General features: G+C 31.1%; 1 protein-coding gene across 3 annotated transcripts in view; it reads left to right on the top strand.

Annotated features, from left to right (window-relative positions):
- LOC143255555 (oxysterol-binding protein 1-like) overlaps positions 1–19,921 on the top strand; it is a 68,646-nt gene extending 48,725 nt beyond the window's left edge. For all 3 annotated transcript variants that reach the window (XM_076511389.1, XM_076511390.1, XM_076511391.1), the window contains exons 9-13: positions 4,916–5,161; positions 12,431–12,748; positions 14,481–14,650; positions 15,003–15,223; positions 15,862–19,921. In XM_076511389.1, coding sequence (XP_076367504.1) covers positions 4,916–5,161; positions 12,431–12,748; positions 14,481–14,650; positions 15,003–15,223; positions 15,862–16,007 — 1,101 coding nt within the window. In that variant the 3' untranslated portion in view covers positions 16,008–19,921. The remainder of the gene's footprint in view (positions 1–4,915; positions 5,162–12,430; positions 12,749–14,480; positions 14,651–15,002; positions 15,224–15,861) is intronic.
- Positions 19,922–21,270: the final 1,349 nt, after the last annotated feature.

The following is a 21,270-nucleotide window of genomic DNA, read 5'->3' as shown; positions in this document are numbered from 1 at the left end:
ACTCCCAATTGGAAATACTGTCTGTTATTTGCTGAACATCTTTCAAACCATCCTTCTATTCTTATTTATACAGATGGTTCAAAATCAGGTGACTGTGTGGGCTCTGCCATGGTTTGTTGTAGTTCAGTGGCTATGCACAGAATCTCCTCTACAGCTTCTGTGTGCAGTGTTGAATTGTATGCCATTTCACTTGCCCTGGATTATATAGAAGCTAATCAGTACCCAAATTGCAGTATTTATACTGACTCGCTTTGTTCTTTACTGGCACTGGAATTGCTTCATGTTAGTTCAAACCCTATTCTCATCGATATTCAAAACTGACTGCCCCATTTCTCTTTAACATCTACTTCTATCTGGGCCATGTTGGTATTCTTGGGAATGAGCTTGCCGACATTGCAGCTAAATCTATCTGCTGTGGCACTACCTTTGCTGTGCCTGTTCCACACGTGGACTATGGTCCTGCATTCAAGGTTCAGCTCTGTGCTGTTTTGCAGTCGACTTGGTGTGAGCAACATGATAACAAGCTTTTCCAAATAAAACTGTCTATTGAACTTTGGCTGTCTAGCTTCTATAAGGTTTGGAAAGAAGAATTTATTCTAACTAGACTACACATTGGTCACAGTTTTTTAACTCATCGTTTTCTTTTATCTGGGACTGATGCACCAATGTGTTGTCTGTGTAACACGTAGGTCACAATAAACCACATTTTACTGTCTTGCCATCATTATAACTTTCAACGATGGCATCATTTTAAGCATGTTCTGTCCCAAGGAATATCCATAATGTTAGACAGTGTTATTCACAATGGTGACACTGTCCACCCTAGAAATGTTTTTAGTTTTTTAAAGGCCATTAATTTTTTAATGCCTTTTAAGTTTTTTAATTTATACATTAGATCTTTTTTAATGTGATTCCCTTTTAAGAATTACAGTCCATCTAGTTCAATTTGAAATTAGAAAATGGCTGTAATGTCAAAATACTCAAAACCAGGACTGGAAAGGTCAACTTCAGGTGACTAATGCTGCTGTTTGAACTACTCATTAGTCATCCTGGCAAGTTATAATTAAAATTTTGCTACAGATCTTTTAAAACTTTTATTACTTTCTGAAAATAGCCATTAACCCAAATTACTCTGAACCTGGATTTTAAAGGCCAACTTCAGGTGTCTAACAGTGGTATTTGAACTTACCTGTTAGTCTTCCTGGAGAGTTATGATAATTACAATTTAGCTACAGAAAGTCCTTTACACCTTATATTACTGTATTTTTTCTCTTATCATTGCAAACTAGATGTAAAAATTGATTTTAATGCTATTTATGTTTTGTTTTTGTTTTTTAATTCAAAAATTAAATTTCATAACACCAGGGAGTAAACGTAATATTGGAAGTCGTGGTAAGAACAGTTCCAAGAAAAAGTGCCCTAATGACAATGATTGGAATGTTGAATCCTTTGCTGTTCCGGTTATAAACCCCTTCTCAGGAAATTATGGTGTCCAGTACATATTTCTTCATTTTGTGTACTACTATAAGTTTGGCTTAGAGAAAAAATAGTATTTGTTGCTTATTTTCTTCGTTTTAAAAATTACTCAATTTTGCTGAAAAAAACCCGGCATAGGAGCTGCCTCAGCAGCTGAAATACTTGGCAGTCAACGTGTTAAAGGCAATCTCTAATTTGTTTTTTCAACTTTCCTTTTTATCCTTTCAAATTGTTCATCACAAGTCAATTTTCTAATCTGTGGCTAAACAAAAAATCCCTTCTTTAAGTTTTTTGCCTCTGAAAGAGCTGGGAATTGCCCACATAGATACTTGAAACATTTCCCATTTTTGTCAAAGGCCTTTATAAAGTGTGTTGCATGTAGTTGTATGTGAAGTGGAGGTAATAGAATTTTCTGTATGTCAACCAAACTTTAATGTTCAATGTTTTTAGATTCTGGTAGCAGGCTCACTCTGCATGCCTGCTGTTTCTTTATCCAGTAATGATTTCATGCTCTTCTTTCCCATTCATGCAAGAAACATGGAATCTTTGTATAACTGTATAATGAGATTGTTGACCCAATGACATACAGAGGACTTATAAGCCTCTACAAATTATCAAACCATGTTCTTTATATTTAATCTTATTAAGAAGAAGTTGGATATTTTTGTATGTTTCCTTCAAATGAACCAAATGAGGAATAGGAACTGATGCAAATATGTCACTATTTTGAAGCGGAACACCTTTTAAACTCTTTTTGGAGGAATCAACAAATAATCATCATTCACTGCATTGGTATTAATTCAGTGGTATTGTTGTAATAAAACAGTGAACCTTCTTGTGAGAAGTCTGTTATAAACTTTCTCACAATTTCTGTATTATTAAAATGATGCCCATGGAGAAAGTTCATAGCCTGAAGTCAGCAGCCCCAAATCTCTGAAGAGTGCTTTAGAAGATCCACACTTCTCACCAAGTCACTAAGTTCACCTTGTGTGAAAAGTTATTCATCAGACATTTCAGGTTGGAAAGAATCCCTCTCATTGTTAGTACTGATACCAAATGAAACTGTAACAAGAGTCTCTACTGGAATTGGTAGAGATAGATCAGGTCTTATAGCAGATTGAAGATTTGGATAATAGATTTCCTTTTATATTTTAATTGTCATTTCCTTGCAAGTCACATGAGTAAAAATGTAAGTCATATCTGTGGTTTCTAGGCTCACATCAGACTACTGGAATTCCAGAAGGCAGAGATTTTTTCTTACCTTTAAATCCATCCTCTCATTTCTTTGACACAAACATTGTGCAGAGCCCATGATTTTTCTTGGTCTTCAAATTTTATTCCAAAATCCATGTAATACATTTTTTTGAAGAAATCCTTGCAAAAATTTACCACAAATGTAACAGATTATGTTTTAGTCATTTACACAACCTCTTGTTACAGTAGTGACAAATAAGTAATCTTGAAAAGTAAAAATAATTTCAAAGTGCACACATAAATAAATACTACGCTATGTAACACAAATTTTCTTCCTGGATAGTATGTGTTATCTCTTAATTGCTTACATTGTAAAAGTACAGAAAATGGCCATTATTCCCTTGAAACTTTGCTTTTGTGATCTGTATAATAAAATTTAGAAATTAACTTACTTTCTATGTAAAAACAGGCAAATTTGCACATTTTCATTTACATAAGGTCTGAATAAAACAACATTTGAATTAAGATTTACTTGTATTTACACTAAAGTTATACAAAAATGAACAAAAATGTTTAGAAGTGAGTAGTTTTTTGAGATTTGTAACTGTAATGTAAATCACTTTCATGTATCAGCCCCCAAATATAGTCTCAGCATTTGACTTTGTTAGACCAAGATCTCTGATCAAGTGATTGAGGTCTCTTTGGTTGGGGTAGTATTGGTTTCTCTCACCAGCTGCAGTGGTCTGTGGGTACATGCCAAATTCTTGGAATAGTGAATTTCATAGCTCTCTTTTCCTCTCTGTACCATCCTGCAAAAGAGCGAAATAAAATTCTTATTATGAGGAATAAATTTATTTCATCCACAACTAATGTGTAAGAGGTTCATGCAAAATATTTTGTGATATTTTTTCTATACTATTGTAAATTAAAAAAAGATTTTAAATTTTTAAAGGTCTAAAATTTGTATAATATAAAATCTTACCATTCAAGCAAGCAAACATTGTCCGTTTTACCTTAGAGTCTTTTTGCAGTGCTCGCAGGTAAAATGAGGTGCCCAAGGTTTGTCTTGATCTCTGACAGGCATGCCGAAATATGTCTTGTGGGCTTCATACATTTTAGGAAATGCTGTCACAGAGTACTTTTTCGCTCTTGTCTTAATAAATTGGTCACATACATAGCAGAATGCGTCTGTAGAATGCTTGCAGCTTCTTGATGCTATCTCTGATAAAATCAGATAGGTCTATGTGTTCACTTAGGCAGCTAGAACTAAACTGAAGTGGTGAGTGGTGAGCCCCTGTATGCATATTACTATGGAAAGCTCTAGAAAATTCTAAAAGGTTCTTGAAAATTCTCACAAGTTCTACAACATTCTAGAAAGTTCTTGAAAATTCTTGTAAGTTCGAGAAAATTCTGTATCAGCAACTGAGCACTGAACCTACCTGGAATGTTCTGGAAAATGGGTAAATTTGAAAATTTCATTACCCAGGTCACAAAAGCAAAGTTTGAAGAGAAAAATAGGTCTTTTCCATTTACTTTAGGCATAAGCAATCGGGAAATAACACTTTCTGCCCAGGAACAAGAAAAAGTAAAACCTTTGTTACATAGTGCTACCAAATGCACATCATGCAGCCAGATAACTGTATGTATATTAGCAGTGTGTTTCTCATGGGTTCTGTAATGATTAATAGGACTCTCTCATCATGATTTGTCTGGAGAAATCTATAGCTAGTGTTTGTAAGAGTTTTAGTAAACCAAAATGTGACCTGATTTCAGTTAAAATGGTTCACTTATATAAAAGTACATGTAATGTTTTGTGTAACATTTGTACGTAATGGAGAAATATACAAATTGTTGTAGAACATGTAAACATTTCCTGACCTTAATACCATTGCAGGCCGGCATTATCAATGGATATCTTAATATTTTCATTTACTTCCTTCAGTAATTTACTGCACTGATATGAAAATATATGGATAGTTATAATGAAAAAGTATCAAAGCTGTAAGAAACCTTCAGAGTTCTAAGCAAAAATATAAAGGGTTGGCCTTTATGTAATGGAGTTAACAGTTGGTCAGATGATAAGATCGAGGTGGCTGATTTATTCAAATACATTTTGTTCAAAATTATGGTTTGAAATTTATTATTATTTATGTGTTTTATGTATAACTGTGTGTTGTTAAATAATGGAAACATATTTTGTATTAAATAACACACATTTATTTTTATGACAATTTTTAATGCTTAGGTTAATTTCAATGAACCACTTTCCACCTTACAAAGACTCACAGAAGAATACGAGTATTCTGAGCTGTTAGATAAAGCTGCTAAAATGGAAGATACTTGTGAACAAATGGCTTATGTTGCTGCCTATACCATTTCATCGTATGCCACTACAAGCAACAGATCTGGCAAACCCTTTAATCCACTTCTGGGTGAAACATATGAATGTGATCGAACAGATGATTATGGTTGGAGGTGTATCTCTGAGCAGGTATGTTACTCGGCTTAAATCTCCGTTTTTCTTTATTATGTAACGTGTTTAGAGTAATTGATAATTACTCTTTGTGTGACCTTTTGTTTGCAGTTGGCATGCCTGTTAGGCATTATTTGAAGCACTTGCTATTTTTATCTTTCATATTTGTCATGTGCTTGATATTCTGTAACAGAATACTTAAAAAAAACAAACGCATGGAAAAGTATATATTATGGAATAATTCAATGAATGCAAAATTGAATTTTTATCCTTTAAACTTGACATATGAGACTGCTAATTTTTATTGGTCAAACAGAACTTTGCCAAAGTTAAATGAATCTCTGTTAATCTCAGAAACCAAAATTACTTTAAGTCCTGATTCATATTGAAAAGTTATCAAAAGAAACAAAAATGTAGTTATGAAAGATGTGATCATACCTTTATAAAGAAAATTTCTGGAAATTTTAATGTCTCAGTGAAAATTTGCAACTGATAAGAGAAAAAAATTGATTTCTTTGTCTTAAATCATACATAGTTAAAACAAACAAAAATATCTAGATACCTGTAATAGTAGTAATGTTAATAATAAGAATGGAAAGTTGGCAGAAACCTGCAGTAAACTTGAGGATTGCAGGTTTTTATCATATTTGGGAACTTATTATCTCTGTGTTGGACTGGGTGTGGCTTGCTTATTGACGTGATGAACCATAAACTTCTACTCATGGTTTGTGTATCCTTGCTTCAAGATCATGTTCTGAACTTTGTAGGAGAGAAGGTCAAATCCAACTATTCAATTATAGTAGTCCAAGAATTGGCAGTGGACACTACATCTTAGCTACTTTACCCTCTAGTCTATTGGTTTAGAACCAGGGACAAATATTGCAGGTGACTGTTATATAGCTTTGTGTAATATTCTGAACCAATTTAAAATATTAATTAAAGAAGTTAAACTCCATGTAATCTGGATTATTAGAATCTTGTCAGTATTATGTTTTTCATTTTCTTGTTACTAATTACTTGTAATCATTGAAAACCTAAAATTCAGTGACACCTCCCACAGAAACATTGCACTAGGTGCAGCCTTACTTCCATTGGCTTGCTATAAGATGAATTTGTATGTTTTTTTTTAGTAAAACAAATCTATTACAATATTGTTTTTGAAATATAACCTTTTTTGGTGAATAAGTCTGTTTTTACTAACTTCAGTAAAGTCAAAAATATTGTTTATAATTTTTCTTATTAAAACTTATGAATTGAACAAGTTTAATATTAGAAGTTAGTCATTCATCATTACAATTAATTTAGGTCTTTACTAATTAGGAAAAAGTATTACAGTTAAGGACTAACTATCAGTTTCATTTTATATTTTTGAAGTTGAAACTTAAAGTCAAGTTTGAAGTTGTTGATCATAATTTTTTTTATCGTGGTTCAAAGCTTACTTTGAAGTTCAAGAAGATGGACATGACTTTTGTGATCTTAAAGCTAATGTCATATTTGGTTATGATATTGGGCATGACTTTTGGGACTATAAAGGTAATATCAGAGTTAATCATGTTGTTGGACATGGCTTTTGTGATATTACTGCCTAATATCATTTTGGTTATGATGTTGAGTATGACTTGGGATCTTAAAGCTTAATGCCAAGTTTGAAAGTCTTTTGAATATGACTGTTGATCTTAACTCTCTCATAGGCTTGGTCCCAAGGACTGACCTCATAACCATATAGTGGCATATTTTCATGAAATGTTGTAGCTTATTGGTTAACATTACAAAGCTTCCCTACACAAAATATCAGATTTTTTAATTAAGTTTTAAGATTTTATAAGAAATGATTTGCACATGAATTTTTTTCTTACGAATGTTAACTATTCAACACACAAAGTAATTTTGATTGTAAGAGTAAAAATACATTCATGCATCAGAAAATTGTCAAATTTTTACTACACCAGTATAACAGAAATCCACTATAATTTATCAGGCTTAGTAACTAGGCTATATTTGAGTTTAAAAACATAAGATATTTCAAACAACATTTTGACTTACCCCTTCCTTCCAAGATTCCAGACAAGAGAAATATTCTTGGAACTTTCTGCCTTAAAGAGCCTGAGAAAACCATGTGAGGGAAATTCTGAACTTTAGATTGGTTATAAAGTCATGACAGAGTTAAGAAGGGTATACATAAGGAAGTATTTCCAAAAATGAAATAAGTGGATGAGGCCACTGTGTTTGATTTGCTAAATATAATGATATTTCAGCAAACAGAAGAGACAGGAGGTTCTTATTTTATATTATAGCTTGTTAATAGTGGCAATTTTAATTTGCAAGTAACTACAGACTTTGTATTTGGAAATCACAAACATATATTTGAACCAAAGCTGCATTCGACATACCATGTGACACCCAGAAATATGTATTTAGGAATTTTGTTTTAATATTTAATTTTAAATTAAGAAATGAACTAATGAGTAATAGTAACATCTGATGTATTATCTACAATTTGATACCAAACTTTATTGCCATGTCTTCATAAAATGTTAGTTCAATAAGATTTTGAATTTACATCTACAAACAAGAATACATGCCCTTTGACATCTGACAATAGGAAGACCCTTAGCAGAAAGGTTAAAACACAGTAGTAAGTTTGAATAGATTGTTGGCATAGCCTACTTTATATTAACCCTTTCACATCAACCTACTTGCATTGTAATTAGGTTATGTAATTCTCTCTCAAATTTAATTCCAGAAATAAAACTAGTGGATAAAATTGTTTGAAACTTAAGAGGAACATAAAGGTGTCTGGTTTCAGAAAAATAGAATATTTTGTTTTTTCTACTATTTTTTACTAGATATCCAGTATTGTAGTTATTTGCATTCATATTCTGAGTAGTTCAAATGCAGGATAAGTTTCATTTTTAGAATAAAAATACTTTTATTGTACCTTACAGTTTTCAAATATCATTTGCATAACTTATATAACCTCTTAAACGAATATTAAAAGTTTTTTTTTAAGATGAACACTGATATTTTCATTTTCTCTATTATGTCACTAACTGTGGCTATTATCATTAGTGTACAGTGCAATGAAATATTTAAAATTAAGAAATAGAAATATGCCCTTACTTTATAACTCTTCGTTGAATAATCTTAAAATATCTCCTTTTGGTTTTATAAGGTCCTTACCTTTTCACTTTTTGTTTACATTAATTGTTTTAGGTTTCTTCCCTGTCCATTACAATTTATTAATTTTTCTCAACACCTGCCAATGAGTGCCCTTGGTGCACATTATAGTATCTTTGATAGCAATACGAAAATCTCCAGCAAAATGTTTTAGCACTTCATAATAAGTTAACCCTCGTAAACTGGGATGAAGTTTGAGTTATATTAAAAAAATTATTAAACCTTTCAAATATTAATTTAAATATTACATTATTATACATAATTAAATAAAATGTTAAAGTAAAACCTAAATATAATTTAACTATGTACACTAGTAATATGTATTTAGATGAGAGACAACATCAAGTGCTAGCAAGGATGAAAAAATAAATGATGTTTCAGCTGTTTGATGTACTTGATAATAAATATTGCACATCAGTTTTAACATAACAGTTGAGAGTTTGTAATTTAAAATTGACTCTTTCTATTGGTTATAAACTTGTCAGTAAAATAAATATATGTTGCTTGAAATAAAGTGTTATGACCAAATAAAAAGTTGGGTGTCACTACTGTCAAGTGGAGGAAAAATTTATTTATTTTTTTATGTTCTCCAGTTGACTTGATAAAATTTGAATTAAGAACATGTAAACATTGCTGTTTCAGTACATTCATTCCAGGCATACATTGTATGCTAGATTATATTCAAGTAATAAAGGCAAGGTTTTAAGATGTGTGATTGTTCGTGTGACAAATAACTGAAGTATAAGTATTTTTAATGAAAGATTTTTCTTAAAATAAACAAATTCAAACTTATATAAAACTTTGAATTATAATGTGCATGATAATGCTAATTTCAGTGCAATACATTGATAGTAAAGTTGTTTCATTAATTTTTTGATGTAACTCAGTAATTTTTGTAACTTGTGCAGAAAGATGTTTAAAAAGTGATGGAAATGAAAGGAATAAAAATAAGTGTCAAATTTGAGTTTCTTGCTGGCAATAACTTTCAATCTTAAACTATAATAAAACACTTTTCTAAACTTTTGGTGCATCAAAATGATTTGAGAAGATTTTGAATCAGTCCTTAAAGAGTGTGAAAAACATTTTGGAAGGTCCTTGAAAAATAGGTTCCGAAACGCCTGTTGATGACTACTGTCATAAATCGTGTAACTTATAAATTTACTGACATGTACATTACTACTTTTTTGTGTTTTATTTTCCCATCTCTGGTGTCATTTTAAATTGTCTTTACTCATTAATTTACAGGTATAATTGTATGTTAAGTTTATAGATATAAATGCATTTTAACCCTGCAATCAAATCAGACTTGTATATTGCTGTACATAATGGTATTCTTCTTCATTTGCTCAGAACCTCTAGCAAATTGTTTAGGTATAAAACTTTTGGAAAGATCCAAGTCAATTTCTGATCAGAAATGAAAGACTAATGATAAAATTTCTTCATAAAATTTTGAATTAGAATCAGATGCAAGATATCAATGAATTTCAACACTGCTTACATTGTAAGGATTGCAGGAAAAAGTGATGCATATGGACAAAACTACTGCTAAGAATAGAAATCATGACCAGCATTCAGAAGTTAAAAATGTAAAAATGAAGAAAAAATTAAAAAAGGAAAATACAGTAAATTTTGAAAATGTCTCTTTGTTGTATTGAATGAAATTATACTTTATTGATTCAGGTTCAAAAAAAGAAAATGGCATCTTACATCCTGAAGAAGAAAAAAAGGTTTTTAAATTAAAGAAATACAATCATCATCATTATTTAAGTTAAAGAAATACAATCATCATTATTTAATGCTCTTTTTTTTTAATGTAGTGTATTTTGTTTAATTTCAACATGTTTTGTTTTGGCTTAAAAATTATGGTTGTAATATATATATGGAGGTGATTAATTCCTAAATAAATGTTTCTTTTATTAAATAGTGGTTTAAAATTGTTAAGGAATTAGATACATAAATGTGAAGTATCCCTATTTTCAAAAGTTTCTTCTACTTTACACATCAGGTCTGGAAAGGCCAACTTCAGGTGACTAACGCTCCTGTTTGAACTATCCGTTTGAACTACTCGTTAGTCATCCTGGCGAGTTGTTATTATACTTTTGCTGCATATCATTTCACACTTTTACTACTTAACTTTTTAGTACTGGCCATATTGACTCATAACCCGGAACCAGGACTGGAAAGACCAACTTCAGGTGACTGACGGTGGTTCTTGAACTTACCTGTTAGTCTTCCTGGCGGGTTATGATCATTACCTTTTTGCTAGAGTAAATACCTTACAACTTCTTATACTCTGCCTTCTATCTTAACATTGTAGACTAGGTGTCAACATTGGTTTTATACTTTTTTGTTTTACCTTCATTTCCATTTATGTCTATTACTACATTTATTTATTTATTTTTATATTTTTTTTACATTTTTACCGAATGTCTGGTGCAGATAACCTCGCTGCTTTGTGCCATAAAACACTAAATCAATCAATCAATCAACTACTTTGCACATGGATGTGAGAAATTTCTTCTTTTTGGGAATGTGGCTTTTGAACCATTTAAAGAATGCAGTACAAGTTTTAGGTTTCTTCTATTAACAAACATATACAGTTATGGCACAAAATATATGTGGTTAGTCTTAAGAAAAGAGTTATTTTTGTAAATTATGTCAAAACACTATTAAGAACCCACTGAGCTGAGCATGGTCTAATGGTTAGCATGCTGGAATGTGTATCTGTTGATCCATTGTTTATATACTGTTATCACTTACACAAAAGAGCAGACAAAAATTTATCTTTGCATATATATATTCTTCTACAGTTACTCTTTTTGCATACATTTTAGTTTTACAGTTTTTTATCAGTTTGTTTCCTTTCCTATATATGTTTTTTTTACATTTTAAACAATAATTGTGTTTTATTTCCATTAAATTGTTATTTTTAATTTGTTTTGTTTTTTCTTTTTTGTTTTTTTTGCCTCATAGCACACCTTACCTTCTGCATCTTTTTGGTTCAGATAGTTTCCTGTATCATTATGTCCAGTATATCTGCACTTTTATACCTTCTTTCCCACCTCTTGTTAACATTCATAAAATTACATTTAGGTATACTGACATTCAAAAACTTAAATACAGTCACTTCACAGGACAGACAAAGAGCCAGTAAGCAAACTACATCTTAGTATCAAAGAGTGGTTAACTTGTTGGACTGAGAATCAAAGAACAAAGTTTAAGATGTAATACTACTAAACACACATGACATGATTAGCTGTGATTACAGTGTAAAATTGACAGTTCTTTTCCTTTGATTTTAAAGTTGAACAGAACTCTTTTGGTAGTGGGTGCTGCTGGCTGCTATTGTCTGTTCAGTCGTTCAAAATTAGAGACAGTTATATCTGAATCATTGGGGTCTCTCACCTGGCTACTTAGTCCAAGTACATATAAGATGCTCTCTCTGTTGACAACTCCACTTTCAACTGTGCTGTTTATCTACCTCCTTATTGCTGTTATTTGAGAGAGACAATCACAAAAGGGAGTAGTCAGCACACATATGTGATCCAGATGGTATTCAAAGACCACTGTATTTGATTTCCCCTACAATAAAGCTGTAACCTCTAAGATGCTTTTTACATATTCATCATTGGCATGAAGTCTTAAATAAGTCATAGAGTATGAAAAGTTGTAGACATAAATGCATTGCAAAAGTAGATTAGATCAAGTATGAAAGGATTGCAAGATGTCTAGATATATTTATTTGTACTTATTATCTGATTGCAGTACAGTATGGCATTAAGATTGAATATTGCTCAGTTTTGAGAAGAACAATGTGTGGTAATATTCTGATGCTCTGAATAAGAGGATGGAAGTAATTAGAGATTGTAAATGTTGTGGTTAGTCATATATACAAGCAAAGTAACAAGAATGAAGAGGCATCTGATATAATTTCTTGCAATAAATATACTGAAAGAACTCAAGACATTTATTAAATAAACAAACTAAACATGCAAGCCTCACAGAAATTTTGAAATTGTAGGATATTTCAAAGTGAAGAAACAAAATTTATATATGGTAACAATGTTGTGTTATTAAGAAAAATATTTTGCTGCAAATTATTTTAACTAGGTTAGCCATCATCCACCAATGTTGGCCCAGTACTGTGAAGGTCGAGGATGGAAATGTTGGCAAGAATTTAGTATGTCTAGTAAATTTAGAGGAAAATATCTACAAATTATTCCCCTCGGCATTGCTCATCTGGAGTTCACAAGTACAGGACATCACTACACGTGGCGCAAAGTGACCACTACTGTCCACAATATCATTGTGGGCAAATTGTGGGTAGATCATCATGGTGAGATGGACATTGTAAACCACACTGCTGGTGATAAATGCCACCTAAAATTTATCCCCTACAGTTACTTCTCTCGTGAAACACCTAGGAAGGTTAGTATATATGTGTGTGTATGGTTATGCCAGAAGAACATGCTTCATTATAGTTACTTCTATCATGAAAAATCCAGGAAGGTTAGTATAGGTGTATGGTTATGTAAGAAAAGATGTTTCATGACAGTTATTTCTACTATAAATTGCTATTCTCATTCTTTGCTGCCTTCTACATATAAAAGAATTTTACACACACTACAAAACTTTTATCTCCCTTCAGTTTGAATTGATTGATTTCGGTGAATCTCATGCAAATCATTGTGCAACAACACTCCGTCAATAAGAGTGTGATATAGTCTCCTACCCCCCACGTATATGTCAGTTCTCAGTGGCCTGGGTTTTGTATTGTAGTTAACTTACTGGTAATAGTATCCTTTTTCTACCCCCACAAGGATGTTGATATATGGTGGCTGTGTTTTGGATTGTAATTGACTTACCAATGGTATTATTCTTATTACTCTCCTGCATGTATGTCAGTTCACAACAGCATGGCTTGCCATGTATGATCACTGAACCCTAGCCACTCTACACTTTGTGGTACATCCTTTTCATTTTACCCACTTTTATACTTTCTGGAATTGAGTTTTATAAATGGTGCATAGTTCAGATCACTATATAGCTATAGTTCTCTCCCACTTGGATGTGCTCCTTCATTTTTCTGCCCATATATGCAACATCTTTAAACAATGGATGAAAAGTATACCTGGTTTAGAAATGGTGAGGTGTCGTACATTAAATCTTAGAATTTGACTGTCTTAGGGAGTGTCCTTTTGATCTTTCTTTCTTGTTCAGTGTGGTTTCTAGCTATTTATGCAAGTGGACAAACGTACTATATCAGAAGTTATAATTTTCCTATGCCAAAACGTATTTCCAGTGGGTACTTATTTACTCCTCACTGGAAACTGATGCTTCCATTTTCTTCCCAAAGTTGAAGATTCAGCAGTATTGAATGGAAGGAGTGACATGTATCAATAGAGTATGTCATGATGACTTGCATGAAAGACTTGTTGGAATCAGTCAGTTCTAACAGTGGGGAAATAAAAGACTTGTGGCATATGAAAAAATATTTATGCTTATAGAGGACAGCACTGAAAAAAAAACACTTATTTATGTGAGAGGAGATAAGTGCCTATCATAAATACATTTTCAGTATAAGAAAATTATAACTTCTATTATAAAACATTCCTAATTTAGGAAGGTTATTGTGCGTGTGTTTACGTGAGAAAAGGTGCTTCATTACAGTTTCTTCTTTCATGAAACATCTTGAAGGGTAAGTGAGTGTTTGTATATGTGGTTATATCAGAAAGATGCTTCCTTAAAGTTACTTCTCTCATCAAATGTCTAGAATGGCTAGTACATGTCTGTGTGTGTGTGTGTGTCTGTCTGTGGTGACCTTAAAGAGGATTATTCATTATCATTTTATATTTTTTATTGTTTTAAACAGTTTTAGTTTTTGTTAGCAGTCATTCCATTTTAACATATAATGTGAGTTAATTAATAAGTAAAATGTGAAATTAAGTACTGTATAAGCTGATTGTAAATTTTTTTTTACATAAATGCAATCTTGAATCATTATTGATTAACAATGGTTGTCTATTTCTTTCTCAAATTTAAAATGTTAAAAATATGTTATGAACCACATATTTTTTTTAAAATCAGACCTTTCATGTCTAGTTTGTCAACATGTGTGTTTGTTTACATTCACAGATATTAACCAAGTTTTATTTCTTAGGTGACTGGTGTTGTCACAGATAAGGAAGGTAGAGCTAAGTGGGTACTTCAAGGAACTTGGGATCATAAAATTGAAGGAGCTAGAGTTGTTGGGAGTCATGGATCTGTGAAAGGAAAACCTTTACTAGAGACTTCAACACCTAAAGTCTTGTGGAAGAGAGTCATGCCTCCGTAAGTGGTTTGAAGAAAAGATCCTTACTGTTTTTATATGGCAGTGATTGTAATATTTTCACAAATCATTTTTAATTTATTAAATAGGTAAATTCTAATTTTTCTCTAGAAGTTTTGATAGTTGCACACCTAAAAATTCCTTGCAGAAATATATAAATTATTATTACTTTTCATTTTGAAATAAATGAAAAGTGAAAGTTAACTGTTGTTTAGCATTTTAAATCTCTAAAGTTTACACTAATTTTCTTCTCACTTGTTTGAAAGTTTATAATAATTTCAAAGTATACTTGTGGATAATGTGAAAATATAAAATACATTATCTTTCAGTAGTAAACTATTGATTCCATGTTAGGCACGAATATGAGAAAATGTACAACTTCACTGTGCTTGCCTGTCAGCTGAATGAGCCAGAAGAGGGTGTAGCTCCCACCGATAGTAGACTTCGGCCTGACCAGAGACTCATGGAAGAAGGAGTCTGGGATGAAGCAAACCAGATTAAAGTTTTATTGGAAGAAAAACAGAGAGCTGTTCGTCGGAAGAGAGAACAAGAAGCTGAGCTTTCGGCTGCTGAAGGTAATCTTCGGTTTGCATAATTTTGTGACAAAAAAACATTTTTCAGTTATTAAATCATTGTTAACCCACTTTTAAGTAAAGCACACTAACAATCAATATTTGTAAATACACAATTTAAAAAGTTTATTATTTGAATGTTTTAATTAGTTTTTTTGTACAAATGACTAGAAATTGCAACTGCACTTTACTTCTGGTACTGTAAGCAGTGAACCTGAAACAAGTAATGTTTTCATTTGTTGCATTATTGTCATTGTAAACTAGTGTGTTATTGCTTATTATGTTATAACTGTTACTGAAAGGTAATATATTTTTCTGTTATTTTATAATCATTGACCTAATTGTATCACTGTTATAAAGCTGACATATTTGTACTTAGTTTCTATAACATAATATAGCGGCTTTCAGTCTCACTGTCAGATTTTTGTGATTAAAACAGTGGTAATTCAGATGATGAAACTGAATGTTTTATGCTTATCTGTACTGTCTAGTTTTGTTTACATTTGTCTTTACAGGAAATCCATGTATTGGGATGATTCTCTTTGACTTCATATCTTAATAAAAAGAAAACAGTTGAAAGTAGTGTTTACATTACAAAATAACATTATTTTTTGTATCCATTCCCCTTTCTCTCTTTCTAGGACGTCCATACCTTGGCTATGAGCCCATTTGGTTTCGAAAACAGACTGACCCCATAACTGGAAATCCAGTTCATATTTACCAGGGAAAGTATTGGGAAAGTAAATCAAAGCAAGACTGGAATGCCTGCCAAGATATATTCCTCTGATTTTCAATTATTTACAGATATCCTTTCCATGATTAAGGATAATTTCAACCTTCTAATGCCACAACACTGTAGTCCCCCCCTTTCCCCCAGTTCTTCAGCTACAGAGTATATCTTTAAGGCAGGTGATGATGAAATTTAGAAAGCTAACCTGTGGCACCAGAAGCAACACTGGACATGAATGAATGGTTTTGTTCATTTGGGAGAGACTACATTTCTTTGGAGGGATCTCAGAAGTTGTTGGATAGAATAATATATATGTATAGACACACACATACACATAGATGGCAGACCAATGGTTCGTGCTCAAAAATTGCTTATAGATATATATAAATATATAACTTTTTTTTTAAGTTCAAGGTGCTGGGTAAAATGAATTACACCTTAAATTTGTCATCATAATAATAATAATGAGGTGAGGGAAGATTGTTATGAAATACATAAGCTTGCACTCGATTAATGCAGAATGTTAATGTAGTTCTACTGTGGTATTTAATGAGTTTGGTCTGTTCTGGTGACGAATGGCATTTAGTTTTAATTTTAATGAATATTTCTTCACTTTTTTATATTTTCTTGTTCAAGTTTAAGTATTTTTTTTCTGGTATACTGAAAAAGAAATTAACATACCATTCTGGTTCTAAACATCTTGGTTTCCCTGCAGAGATTGAACATATATGAATACACATTTAGCAAAAATACAAATTGAAAAGGCTCTGTATGTTTAGTAATTGCTAAAATCTAATAAAAGTGTCAGGATTATGCATATTCACTCTATCTAATTTTATAACTTTATCACACTCATGTTGATATTGTGAATGTAAATATAAGGTAGTAGTTTCAAGATATTTTAAGATCCTCAGCAGTTTCTGTGAGAATTGTAATTTTTTAACATGTTCAGGAGTGCTATGTTAAACATTGCTCAGGAATATTTTTGATATTCATCAAGCCGAAGTTGTGAAACTAAGAGATTTGTGTAGGTTTATCTAAATTGGTATTAGAGAAATACCGAGGTCTTAATTTTGTGTCTTCATTTAGTTGAGTAGGAAAATGACTTGGAAGAACTATTGGTACTTGAAAAATCAGTTTTGAAAGCAAAACAACTGTTGATTTATTATAAAACTTGTTTGTAAAGAAATTATAACCTATAATTTCTACAACTTTATGTAAGACTAGAAAGTAAAACAATAGTTTTTTTGATAATGTGTATTTTCATTGTATGAATGTTTGATTTAAAATATTGTTACTTCATAATATATATTAAATGTTCACTAAAAAATATTCTTATAAGCTTATGTAAAACCTTGTTGTATGAAAATTGTGTTGAGCTACAATTAGCCTTGTGAATTATACATATAATGCTGCTTTGTATAATCTTTGTTTTCCTGTATATTTGAAGACAACCAAAGTTGGTAGTGTAAAATCAAGAGAGTTTAATCTTTTTATTTTTCCCTTTTGTAATTTCAGTGTTCTTTGTACCTATTCCTGATATTTTAAGATACATTTTCCTAGAATAATTTAAAAGAAATTAATGTTTCAAAGAGTTATTTAATAGGAATGTTTTTATAGTTGAACTCTGAAGGTTTTAATATTTTCTTTTTTATTAAATATTCAACATACTTTTGAAAGGACTGAAAATGATTTTCATTTGGTTGCAGCTTACATATTTACTGGTATTTTACTAAACCTTGTTGTGTGATACAAGTTTGGTCTGTGTTATTTTCATCTTAGTATACATTCCATGGTGTATCTTAGTCTGAAAGTACTTGGTTAGATCTGATCTTGAAGGTTCAGATTACAATATTTTTTGTAGTGTGCATTTAACAAATTATTTGGTGGTAATCTCCTTAATTTCGTTGTAAAGGGTAAAAGAAAAATATTGTAGAAGCATCCAAGTTTTTGTGAAAACTATGGTTGACCCCACTTTCACAAATAATTGATCCTAAAACAATTTCCAGTTCTTATTATAATTAATTGTTTTTAACATATTAAACACACATTATCTGCAGGGAACTCTCTTTAGTTATGAGTAAGGGAATATGACATGCTTTGTTTAGTTCATTGCCTGTTAAAAACTACTGTCAAAACTACTTGAAATAAAGGTATAATGATGAAAGTATTTATTAATTCCAGTGAAATAATGCTGTTAATAGAACACAAAATTACTCTGCCAGAAAAGGTGGGATTGTAATGCTAGTAAATTTTGCATCACAAATGATTGACATTGATTTTGGCAATTTTTTTCCAAATATGGTAATTTTTCATGTAATTGTGTTCCGTGACATTCTTATAAATTGGTGAATGTTTACATAAATGTATTCAAAATCAAATTATGTTGTTAAAGAGTATCTTTTAATTTTTTATATGTTGATTAAGTTTGTTTTGTTTTGAAAATCTAGTAATTACATGTAATTCAATTTCTCTATGAACAGTTTTAATAATTTATCAGGCAATTGATAACTTAAATAAATCAGTTGGATTGTAGAAATGAATGACAAAGTAACTTGAACCATTTATTAAGGCAACACTAGTCAACCAAATACATGTGTATATATTTTACTGGTAAAAATCTTGGGATGTTAGAGTATTTGTTTTGATACATCACTATTTAATAATAGGAAACAGTCACAGGTAAAATTTATTATTGTCAAAAGAAAATATTTTTTTGTATTAATAGTTTGTTTGCTTTTGTAGAAATTTTAATTTGGTCTTTTTATATTTTACCACAGTTTATCTTCACATAAGAAATCTTCAGTAAGACAATATGACCCAGAAGTCCTGATTTTCTCTGCTGTTGTTAAGTAGGTATGGAATATTGAAAATATGCTGACCTAAGATGTTAGGGCATAATAGAAAACATTTGTTACCTGACATGACATGAGGTCAATGAAATGCTATCCCTGAAACTATCAATATGAGGTAAAAATGCATCAGTGCAAAAGTTGTAGCACACCATAATATTACCAAAAACACAGTTTTCCTTACTTTTTTCTTATAAGTTTGCATAATTCCTTAAATTGAAAATATTTAGGTTTAATACAAGGTGATTTATAAAATTATGAAGGCTTATACACATCATAGATAACCTTGCTTTGATCTTTATATCATAAAATATTCAGTTAAAAAAAATGGCCACCAGTAAGCTGCTAGATTTTTGATATTAAATATCTACTTCTCACAATAGGAACAGCAAGAAGTTATGGTTCATCCTATTGTTTAATTAATGATAAACTTTGTGTATAAACATTGTATCAGTTGTAAGTAATTATCCCTTTTTTATTCTGTTGAATCCTTGTTGTTCACTGGAAAAAAATCTTGAAATTAAATTCTCTATTATGAATAGATAATACCTTTTAAACTATTGTTTTTATTTTTTTTCTGAATAGATCAGAATCAGCTAAATTATACAAATCAACCATATTAATACATATGTTAGAGATGTTTGTTTCTGAAAAGGGTATGTGATATGTATGTGCTGAAAATTGTTATACAGGAAACTTTTTGTAGCTCTACAAACTGTAAAGTATCTATGCTAGTGGACATGTGTTCTGTATTGATACTTTAATCTACTGAGAACACTTGAAGGAAATATAACTTTTACAACCTTTTTTGTTGCTTTTGTATTGAGTAGAAAATTATATTTAAAACAATTCATAAACAATGTCATAACCAAACACATTCATTTTACTTTTTTCCTGGATCTACTGCTATAAGCTAATGCTGTAAATAATACATTTTAGAACATTGCCTTAATTTTTATGTCGTGTGGACTAATCAGTGTGACTAACAGTAAAATAGACTAGCCTAAGTAATAAAATGGTTTTGATGTAAAAGTTGTAAAGTATCACCATTCTAACAGATCTTGAAAAGTATGATTGTACAGTTTGATTAATACTACAAGATAAAACATATGGAAAATACAATCTGTCTAAGGCTTGCTTTCTCATAAATAAAACCTACCTGTACAGCTTACAGATGTTTACCCTCCTAGTTCCATAACTTTCCTATGCAATATGAAAAATTACTCTTCCCCTAACCAGAATTTATTTCTGTAATATGATTGATAACTTTCCCTCCCACTACCAAAAATTTCCTGTATAGTATGATAAATAAGTTAATTTCTCCCACAACCAAAATTTCCCTGTACAATATGATAGATAAGTTACTCTCTCCCATAAGCAGAACTTCATTGTACAATATGGCAGATAAGTTACTTTCCCTCAGTAAGAACTTCCCTGTACAATGTGACAAGATAACTCACTTTCCCTCAATAAGAACTTCCCGTACAATATGACAGATAAGTTAATCTCTCCCATGATTAGAACTTCCCTGTACAATGGGACGTGCTAACTGTTCAGAATAGGAAAACAACTAAGTGATTGCAAAGCTTGAAAAAAATTGTTTACATCAAAATACTTGTAAAAAGTTAAAAAATAATGTAGAGGATTAACAGCAACAACAAAAAAGTAGATTTTTAAAATAACTAAAACTCTGGAGTTTTTCTGATTGTGAGACTTCTTTCTTCTAAACATTTGAATTTCTGGGTCTTTTGTAAATCTATGATAATAGTTGCAAGTTCATACGTATCAAATTTCAAGCATTACTCACACTTACATGCCCATCAGTGAAAATCTCATGCATTTGAAATGTTTTCTCCAAGTCACTTATCTATGAACATCTTTGAAGAAATTGTGAAATTTCAATTTTGAAATGTTGAAGAATGAAAATCGTGCTATAATAAAATTTAATTGCTTTTTACAAGAGGTAACATTCATGTATATATGGCATAAGATCATAAATTATTCTTTCTGTATTGCCCCCACTGGTACAGTAGTATGTTTGCATACTTACAATAATAGAAACTGGGTTTCGACACAGCACAGATTTGCCATTGTGTAGCTTTGTGCTTAATTACAAACAAGAACAACTTCCTGTATTATTTATACTTTGTTTTTAATATGCACAGAGTTTCACATAATACATAGTAAAGAAACCAATAAGTGAATTTAATTGCAAATTACTTTTATTCTTTTGTCATATACTGTCTAGTGGCACAACAGTATGTCCCAGGACTTACAACACTAGAAACCAGGTTTTCAAATCTTTGGTGGGCAGAGCACAGATAGTCCATTGTACAGCTATGTGCTTAACTTTAAATAAACAAACCTATGCCATTTTTTAAGTGAGTTATACCTGTTACTGTTTGTAAGAGCTTCACTTACAATGATCTTGTGCTGGAAAATTGACAGCAGTTATTTTCAATAGTTGT

Source organism: Tachypleus tridentatus, chromosome 7 (assembly GCF_004210375.1).
Source record: "Tachypleus tridentatus isolate NWPU-2018 chromosome 7, ASM421037v1, whole genome shotgun sequence".
NCBI classification, from domain to species: domain Eukaryota; kingdom Metazoa; phylum Arthropoda; class Merostomata; order Xiphosura; family Limulidae; genus Tachypleus; species Tachypleus tridentatus.
This window is presented reverse-complemented; position numbering and strand designations above follow the sequence as displayed.